Source organism: Prunus mume, linkage group LG3 (genome assembly GCF_029339155.1).
Source record: "Prunus mume cultivar Tortuosa linkage group LG3, ASM2933915v1, whole genome shotgun sequence".
NCBI classification, from domain to species: domain Eukaryota; kingdom Viridiplantae; phylum Streptophyta; class Magnoliopsida; order Rosales; family Rosaceae; genus Prunus; species Prunus mume.
In genome coordinates, this window is record NC_142700.1 from 23,061,778 (window position 1) to 23,072,292 (window position 10,515).

The window sequence follows — 10,515 nt, forward strand, 5'->3', positions numbered from 1 at the left end:
GGTTTGAATGATATGACCAACGTCGTGGGCCAAGGCACTATGCAACAACGCTGGCGGTGCAGCCCGATGTCACTCGTCATATCCGATGTTGATATGATGTTGGTCACCCAGGTGACCTTCGCCGTCTTCAACTGCCGACCACGGCCCTCGGGTGTTCTTCTTGGCTGCAAAGAAATATGACATTAATGTTAAATGAAAACCAAATTTAACTATAAAATACACATACACACACACAAAACTAGAGTTGAAGGAAAGCTTTACCAGGTGTGACCGCGCACTAAAAGATGGCGTCGGTGGTGTTGCGAGCCGTTGTGACGCCTGGCGCTAATAAGGCTGCGCCGATGAAGCCAATAGCGCAGGAGCTCGATCCCGCAAGACCAAGCCGGTAAGTGGTCCATCGATCGGAGCGTGGCAGCAATGACAGGTGAGCCATGGGAGGTGAACTCGCAATGTCACCGCCTTTCGACTTCTAATAATGTTTGACATCTACAACATTTCATTAATACGCATACAAATGAATAAAATGTACGAAATATATAATTGTAAGCACATACAATTTCATTACGAATCTAAACTAATTAATTAAAAACATAGCTTCACTAAGGATTTGCGAGTTTGGAGTATCCGGGACTCCGATCCAAGATCCTAGATATACAAGGTACAACATACGTGAGTTTGAGTTCGATCCAACGGTCCAAACATATCAAACCCGAAAATCGAACAATAGGCGAAATCCGTTCGAGATTCAAACGGTAACCAAATTCAAATCCAAGCACACCTACGCGCTCGTGACAACTAGGGGATTACAATGGGACTCAATGCACCACTGCTACAATATCCCATACGCCACTACAAGTGCGGCGTGGTAGTGTCCAAAGCGATAACAATCGCAGGAAAATCCTAAAAACTAAGGGCCACGGTTTCTACTCTAGGTTGCAAACATCAATTAGAGCCAGTTTTGTTCTCGGACCTACCACTCGAAAAATGGCCGGAAATGGCCGGACTTTAAATTCAAAAACATGCCAAAACTTAGGGTTTCAATTCTAGATACCTATTGCGACAATTAATAAAATCCTACCCAACAATCAACTAGAGTAAGAAAAATAGTCCAGAAACCATACCTCAGGTGTCGAATTTGGTGGCCGGAGGAGTGAGAACGAGGCCGGTGAAGATTCTGTGAAAACAGAGCAAATTCCGTCGGTAGGATCGATGGTGACAGCGGGGAAGACCTGGGCTTCGAAGGTTGTGGCGGCCCGGTCCTTTTTCCAGGGGAGTAGTGGACTAAGGTGATGGTGGAGAGAGAGACAGGTTAGGGCAGAGAGAAAGTGAGGAAGAAAGAAGGGAGGCTATCACATTTTTTCTGAAACTTTAATAGATCTTGTGCGACGAACAATACAAAGTGTCGCGCAAGGTATGTTTAATCGACTTTGCGCGATAGAAGAAAAAGAATGACGTCGAGCAAGGTAGGTATTCCGCCAAAATTTTAGTCACTTTGCGCGACGAGGAAACCATATCGTCGCGCAAAGTTGTTATTCCGCTAAAATTTTGGGTTTAGAATTTAGGAGGAAGTGAAGGGTCTGATCGATCTTGCGCGACGAATAACCTAATTCTCCATTGAGCAAGGTTGTCCTTCAAACACTTTGCGCAACAAACAAGTAATGACTCCGTCGCGCAAAGTTGTTATTCCGCCAAAATTTTGAGTTTTGGGGTTTAGGAGTGAGTGAAGGGTCTGATCGATCTTGCACGACGAATAATCTAATTCTCCATACCGCAAGGTTGTGCTTCATAGACTTTGCACGACAAATAGTTAATGACTCCGTCGCGCAAAGTTGTTATTCCACAAAATTTTGGGTTTGGGGTTCAGGAGTAAGTGAAGGGTCTGATCGATCTTGCACGACGAATACTCTAATTCTTTGTCGCGCAAGGTTGTGCTTCAAACACTTTGCGCAACAAACAAGTGATGACTCCGTCGCGCAAAGTTGTTTTTCCACCAAAATTTTGGGTTTTGGGGTTTAGGAGGGGGCGAAGGGTCTGATCGATCTTGCGTGATGAATAATTTATGACCTTTGCACAACAAATATTATTCTAGCGTCGCGCAAAATTATATTTTCACCCTAAACCCTATACCCTAAACCCCAAACAGATAGGACAACTTGCACGACGAAGAAACAAAATATTCGTTGCGGAAACCTCTATCAAAGTAATATTTTAATTACTTTAAGTAGTATTTAGTATTTAGTTTTATTTCTTTACTTTATGAATTATTATTTTAATATTTTAATTTATTTATGTAATTCCTGAATAAATAGTATTTAATTCTTTTATGGACTTCAAAACCTATTTTTAATGTTCAAAAGTATTTTTAAAATAGTTTATATTATTTAAAAATCTTGGAAACTTATTTTAAGTAGGCAAACATATTGTAAAAACTATTTTAGTATTCCAAAAATTGATTTTTTCAGCCCCCAAAACCCAAAATCCATGTCTCAAATTAAAAACTCTAATTTCTAAACTTGTTCCAACATCATTCTCAAGTCTCGAACCCTAACCAAAAGCCTACTCTAGGGCACTTGTGACTTGATTATTCTTGGATACTCACGTAACTTGACCTAGTAACTGGACCTAATCCAAGTGAATTGAGTACACATTTATGTAGACAATTATATTAAACTTATGTTTATAATTTAAACCGTATAGTCATTTTTTAAATAGATTCGAATATCACTTATTATTATTCTAATTTAACAATTTTATTTTTAGTTTAAAAATGCCTCTTGGAATGTGGATGAATTGTGGGTTAAATCACAAATAGAGACAACACTTTATTTTTGAAATTGTAGTTTTTACTCTTCTTATGATACTTATGAGTTTTTGTGATTTATAAATATGTTTTGCTTGCGAAAAACTTACGATTTCGTAGAGAAAAGATGGGTTGCGAGACGCCAACGATGATGTCATCGCACAAGGATATTTTTACTTGAAAATTATCGCAATTGCGTGACAGGAGAAGTTTACATTCGTTGCGCGAAGATGTGTTGTGTGACGACATCAATCATTCATCGCGCATGATTTGAAGTGTAAATTCAATATTATTTTTTCTAGTATATCAGGATAACTTGGGCGACATGGATGATCTTTTTATGTCGCGCAAACCTCTCCAAATATTAATTTTTTATTTAAATTTTAAATTTTTAAAAAATAATTGTTATAAAAATTACACATGTTACCTTAATGAACTTAAGTTTCATATGAATTATGAAAAATATTCAAAGATTTCGATCCAATTAAAAGTTAATTATTTATATTTTAAATTTGAATTATTATTTTATTATCCAATGTGAGACTTAAATTACACATTATAGTTTGTATAATAGTTTAGTGCTTGATTAAATCATTAAATAAGAAGGGGTTGTGAGACTTAAGGGCCCGATTCTTGATTTTTTTTTCAATTTTTTTTAATTGTTTCATTTTCAAGATTTTCAACTCCTAAAAAAGAAAACCCTAATTCTTATATTCATAAAGACCACTGAAAACCAAATAGACAGATTCAAATCTGTTTTCAAATTTAGGTACATATCTAAATTTCAATCTATATATTATATGACTTATTTTAATTTGTGATTGCCAATTTTGTGTCCAACTTGATTCGAATTTGTAATTGCCATATTTACACTACCATAATTAAATACAAAAAATTTCATTTACTATGTTTTACATGGGTAGTCGCTAATAAATTGCAATATTCATCATCTGAACTATAATAACCTTCATTATCGTCGCTATCATCACTTTCGGTCTCCCAATTCTCCTCCTCATCACTTTCGTTGTTCGAGCCCACTGGAACTTCATATCGCGGAAGATCACCGATGTTAATTGTAATTGAGTGAATCGGTATTTCGATTGAAGACACTCCTGGAAGCTGAAATGGTTCTTGTATAACATTTGTATCTCGAAGTGTTTCTGCATCATTTTCCACGGAAGATTCCAACCGTTGGTCAATGACGTTGTCAACGTCGTTGTTAGTTCGGTCTAGTTCTAGTATAGCATACACATTCCTCTGATCCATCTGCTGAGCAACTTTCCACCCGCTCCCAGCTTTAGGGTCATTTAGATACACAATCTGTTTTTCCATGCTTGCCAAAATGTAAGGGTCGTCATCATATCAAGTTCTGTTAATGTTCACTGATAGTAAGCCATGATCAATTTTAAGAATTCCCTGCCTATTTGGGTTTGTATGAAACCATCGACACTTAAACATGATCACTTGGTATCGGTCTTTGTAAAGCAATTGCACGACAGTTGTGAGTTTGCCATAGAAATCAATGTCAGTACTTTCGCCTCCACCTAGGACATGGACACTGTTGTTTTGCGTACACAACTTGTCATCTCGTGCAGTCCCCAAAAACTTGACGCTGTTAACATGGCAACCTGAGAACAATTCAGCTCGAATCGGGCCGAACGCCAAGTTATATAACTCTTCACCGTAAGAGGGTGAATTCGATGATTTTAACTTATTCACATAATATTATACAAAAACATTCACACGTTAGTTTGAGAAAATTGAATACTACAATACATATGTCAAATACAAAACACTTATAACTTACATATTCTAAAAACCATTGTGGAAACAATTCATGGTGTTTCTTGGCATACAAATGTGATGGATGTTCTCACTTCATCATCTCTTCATCTCATCTAAGTATGTCATTATCTCATCACAATTGTTGAGTACGAACCAATGCGCTACCTCTATGTCATTTCTGGAAAACGACTCTCCTCGTACATGATCTCCAAAGGGTCGTGCACTTTGGGAAAAAACAGAAAGTTTCTCATTTCTCAGACCTCATTCATTATTGCACTGCGGACGATTGAAAGCCGTGTCCACATCTTTTAAATACATTCCACAGAAAGTAAGCGACTCATATTGAACCCAAGCCTCTATAATTGATCCTTCGGGTTTCATCCTGCTGCGTACAATGATTTTTTCAGCTATCCGAGAAGCCTGCCAAAATAAAACGATACAATGCAAATTAGCAAGCGTGTGATAAGGATGCATAAAAAAATGATGAGAATTATATACCTTTCTATTGAATACATCCAGCGATAGTTGACATGACCGGCAAGCAATGCCTCTTCTGGCAAGTGAATCATCACATGGATCATACTTGTGAAGAAAGCTGGAGGGAATATCATCTCAAACTAGCATAGGGCATGGACAATGTCATGGCACAACTGATTAATGTCTGTCTTTCGCAATGTTTTTACCATCAGTTGGGAAAAAAATCTGGACAACAACATGATGGGTTTCACTACATCTTCCGGCCAAAAGGTGTCGACTAGCCACAGGAAGTAGGCGTTGCATAAATACATGGCAGTCATGGCTCTTTAGTCCAGTAAATTTACCCCTGTCAACATTCACGCAATGCGCGATATTAGTAGCATACCCATCAGTTTCGGATGATACAAACTATAGAAAATCTTTTTTGTCATTCGGTTTCATAGAAAAAAATGCCAGATCCCTTCTAGCTTTATCACCGTCTCTGTTCATCCATAAACCTCTTCGTATGCCCATTCTTTCCAAATCAAGATGAGCTTTGATCGGGTCCTTTGTCTTGCCCTCGACATCTAGAATTGTGCCCATCAATGTGTCAAAGACATTTTTCTCAACATGCATAATGTCAAGATTGTGCCTCAGTTTTAGTTTCGACCAACATGGGAGCTCAAAACATAGGCTTGTGCGTCCAGTTCAAATGTGTAGAAGGTCTGGTCCGAGTAATTGTTTTCCCGAATGGAGAAAAATCCAAACGGTTAAGCTGTTCCAAGATCTCATCACCAGACCATTCTCTAGGTCTGAGGCGATGCTTTGTGTTCCCGTCGAACTCTTTATCCTTTTCTTGCCACTCGTGGTCCCATGGCAACCATCTCCGATGACCAAGATAACAAACTTTTTCAGCGTGCCAAATGAAGTTACATCTTCCTTGCATACTGGGCATGACATATAACCTTTTGTGCTCCACCCAGAAACCATTGCATATGTGGGAAAATCATTCACAGTCCATAGAACTGCTGCCCGCATAAAGTGAACGTCTTCCCAGTTGATTTATCGTACGTGCGCACACCGTTTGTCCATATATCATTAAGCTCATCAACCAATGGCCTTAAGTAAACATCGATTGACCTACTAGGATCCTTAGTTATCAAAACACTCATCGTCATGTACTCTTTTTTCATGCATTTCCAAGGCGGCAAATTATATGGGAAAACGAAAATCGGCCAAGTGCTGTGATGTTGGTTTAGAACCTCGTACGGATTGAATCTGTCAGTGGCAAGTCCCAATCTAACATTTCGGGGATCAGCAGCAAACACGGGGAATGTTCGATCAAACTCTTTCCATGCCTCCTCATCTGCAGGATGCCACATCACATCGTCGTCTATCCGTTTTTCCTTATGTCATCTTATGTTTGTGGCAGTATAAGTCGACATATACAATCGCTGCAGCCTAGATTTCAAAAGATAACGCATGACTTTTTGTGGGATCTTAGTTGTGCTATTCTGAGATATCATCTTGAACCTTGACTCTTTGCATATAGGGCATGTATCCAATGTTTCATACTTCTTGTAGAATAACATGCAATTGTTTTTGCAAGCATGAATTTTTTCATAACCCAATCCAAGACCATTCAACACCTTTTGCGCGTGTCTATGGTCTTTCGGCAAACAATTTTCCGTCAGAAGCATTCTCTTGAAAATCCCCAAAGAGTAATCGAAACACAGGTTCGACATACGATACTTTATTTTTCCTTGCATTAACTCCACAATGGCCATAAGAACCAAAAAGCTCTTACACCCCGGATATAACTCTTTGTTTGTATTTTTTAACAGTTGTTCATATTGTTTGAACTCTGCACTATCCATTAGGGTAGGCACGTCATCTTCCCCTTCCCAATTGATGTTGGTCGATGCAAATGGAAAAGCATCATTTATAATATCCATGAATTGTTCATTAGGATCCACAATAGGTTCAACATTGTCCACCCTTGTGGCATTTGAAGACGAAGCATTGTCTAATTGTTCCTCGGAAAGGTTCCAAATGCTATATGTCTCAATCATTCCATTCCTTATTAAAATCATTCCAACATTTTCAATTGTCTCCCACAACGTGTTGTTACATCTCCTATAAGGACAACGGATTCTAGTTGCACTCGGGTTGTGTCTACGTGCAAACTCAATAAAATTCTTGATTCCATCCAAGTATTCATCTGCGCATCTATTCGGGTTCTGTATCCACCTCCTGCTCATAATTCCTGAAACCACAATCATAGCACAACAATCACAACAACTTCATACGAAGTTATAATGTCACCTTATGCCTCCGGTAAGGGCCCTATCCCACGGGAATGCATAGTCTGTCACGTAACCTACGGCTATATGAGATTAGATTTTGACGTGGATGAATTTCGGCAGCATCTCGATACAGTTCTTGAGATGGGCAGAGGTATAAATACCTACGTACCACCCGAAGAACGTATGAGATGACACCAAATCTCCACAATCAAAACCTAATTCTGTAGCCATAGATTACGTAACATGACTATGCATTCCCAAACTGTCCAAATAATTGGACAATTCAAGAATTAATTGGACCATAGCAGTCATGTTTTACGCATCCATACACGAAATCCAACTAATCTCGAATGAGAAACTATGTTTTACGCATCCATACTAAAAATCCAACTAAACCCTAAATTAACTTCATACATCACAACAAATTTGCTACGTAACACACAATTTAACAACATAATATAAATATAATTTCACAAAAAAAAATACAAACATAATAAACTAAGTTTAACATAAAATATCCCACGTTTTTCTTACGCGACGATCTAGCTTGTCGTCGCGCTAAGTGGTCTTTTGCGACAATTTTTTTCGTTGCACAAATGTTTGCCACTTTCTGTCCATCTTTACAGCGACGATGGTCTTTAATATAATACCGTCAAGGTTCTCTTTCGTGATTTAATTCTGTAATCGCGCAAGTTGTTGGCGCCAAAAAAATAAACCCGCGTTTTTCTTCCTCACTTTGTGCAACGATCTTCTCTTTTGTCGCACTAAGAGCATCTTCAAGGGATATGTCAAATACCAAATATCAAATTTAAATTTGATGGCTGATGTGGCAATTTGACATCTTACACGGCTTTACACTCTACCCAATATGTCAAATTAAATTATTATTTTATTACATTTTAGTGTTGATTTATTTTTAATTAAAAAGAAAATAAAAGAAAAATAATAAAATATTCATTTGACATCTTACTTTTGGGATGTCAAAAATAACATCTCAACCTCCGGCCTTCATTCCACATCAGCTTTGGCACATCGGTTCGAGTTATGTGAGATATTTTTTCTAGCCGTTAAATTTTTATGTGGTACTTTTGACACATCGGTTGGAGATGCTCTAAGATCTCTTGTGCGACGAAAGTTTTTGTCACACAAGTTTTCGATATTTTGGGCGACAAATATTTTTACTCGTTGCTTAAGTGTTTCTTACGCGACGAATTTTGGTTGTCGCGCAAACTTTCATCACGCAAATAGTAAAATGTAGTAATATCAAGAGAGTGATTTGGCCAAACACATAAATTTAAAATGAATACGAACAAACAAAAAAACACAAAGCTAATAGCAACTTTATTGCATATATAATACCGAAAACATGCACCGGACATAATGAGCCTTAACATATCTTAAGGCAAAGGAAAACCAGAGCATGATTATTATTATTTTGGAGAAGGTCCTCGGTTTACTTATTTGATGATATCGTAAGTAGCTGAAATTGTGGGCTTGTTAATTAGTTGTTGATATCATAAGCTTAATTGGTGAGGGCAGTGCGCTCGTCTCTAGTGGTCAATGATTCGCGGACGCTGCTTGTTCCCAAGGCAAACACACTTTGACAACTGAGGAGGCCAAATCATCGTGCAAGCGCAATTTTTACACGACTGGATGCATTCGCTATATGGAATCAGGCGTGAATATTTTTTGTCGCTCATTTCTGCAGAACCTGTGTGCACAACATTATCATCATCATCATCATCATCAATACTTGGTTTTTGAATTTTACAAGTTCTGGAGAATTTTTGCTACTCAATTACCAGAGTCTTGGACTGTCGGCTTCTGGAGACAAATGCAGTCCGATAATTCAATTGGAAAATCAAGTGTGCAAGCGCATGTTCCACAAGATCCAATGCATTGTTTATATGGAATAGCTACTTGTTTTTCTGCAGCTTGTTCTGTGGAATATATCATGATATATTAGTTCTTATATTGTAACATAAAAAATTATATATTTCGTGTATCTCAAATAGCATCTGACATGCCGACGTGTAAGTGTTGTTACAAAACCATCCAAATCATAACATTGTACAAACTATATATTAAGCATAACGTAACATGTGTTATATATCATTTGGATGAATTTGGAACACTACAACGTGGGTGGTATATCAACGTTGAGTAATTAATAATTTATAGCCTGAAAAACTATATTAATGAAGTAAAAAATTATTATGAAAATATAAATTAAGTAACTGGTTACCGTATTTCTGGATGGCTGGTTTGTCGGCCACCGTGGTAGAAAGGAGGCAAATACACGTTGCTAACTCAGGTGGATAAATAAGTGTACAAGCGCAGGTTTCACAGGATTGGATGCAATCTTTATATGGAATTGATGCTGGTTTTTCTTTCGAGTTGGTAATTAGCATATATTGCCTCTTAAATATGTCCAAGCGAGCATCAGTTAATGCTGCCGCAGCTACCATCAACAACAAAGTCATCTTCAGCACCACCATCTTCAACATCCTCTCTCTCTCTCTCTCTCTCTCTCTCTCTCCTGAAATGTGTGTTGGAATTAATATGTATTGTAAACAGGGAAGGAGGAAGGCTAGAGAAATTTATAGAGCAAAAGCAGTACAGCATGCAGATGATGTACACATATTACGTACGTGTGCACAATAAGATCAACGCACCAGCATATGCAGATTAGGTGTTCATAATGCAGTTGAACACATGGAGGTACGTACAAAATTACATGCATGCATGGGAAGCTGAGGATAGAGATAATTGAATAATTTGTCGACTTTCATATTCACGTGTTCTGTCGACTTTTGTGGGACCTGCAGTGCAGAACAAGGCACATCGAGATGATTGAATAATTTGTCGACTTTCATCACTCACGAGATACTCGTATAAGTATAGTGTAAAGCTAAGATCATGCCAAGTGTGATAGATTTAAACCATGTAAGATCGGTCCATTCAATATGTTGTGGTGTTAGAACATTCTGATCATAGTCCTATCAATTTTTTAGTTTAGAAATGGTACATATTTCATGCCCCTATTAGATATTTAAAAATGTAGAAAATTTGGTTACATGAACCTTTCTTTTTTTTTTTTTTCCTATTCATGCTTTTATTGGCAATATTAGTGATTTAATTATTATTATTTTTATTAAAACAATACAG

The 10,515-nt window shown here is 37.7% G+C and overlaps 1 protein-coding gene across 1 annotated transcript; it reads right to left on the reverse strand.

The window, feature by feature from the left end:
• Positions 1-8,897: 8,897 nt before the first annotated feature.
• Positions 8,898-9,845, reverse strand: LOC103326782 (uncharacterized). Its single transcript, XM_089048794.1, has 3 exons — positions 9,593-9,845; positions 9,150-9,287; positions 8,898-9,049 (listed from the first exon to the last, which is right to left on the reverse strand). The coding sequence occupies exons 1-3, from the start codon at positions 9,843-9,845 to the stop codon at positions 8,898-8,900; spliced, it is 543 nt and encodes a 180-aa protein (XP_088904920.1).
• Positions 9,846-10,515: the final 670 nt, after the last annotated feature.

Bases quoted from the DNA above. Each gene is read 5' to 3' on its own strand.
- LOC103326782 (XM_089048794.1), bottom strand. From the start codon at position 9,845: ATGGTGGTGCTGAAGATGACTTTGTTGTTGATGGTAGCTGCGGCAGCA. The intron at 9,288-9,592 runs GTAACCAGTTAC...TATATTCCACAG, and splicing joins ACCAGCCATCCAGAAATACG to AACAAGCTGCAGAAAAACAA. The intron at 9,050-9,149 runs GTAATTGAGTAG...CAGGTTCTGCAG, and splicing joins GCCGACAGTCCAAGACTCTG to AAATGAGCGACAAAAAATAT.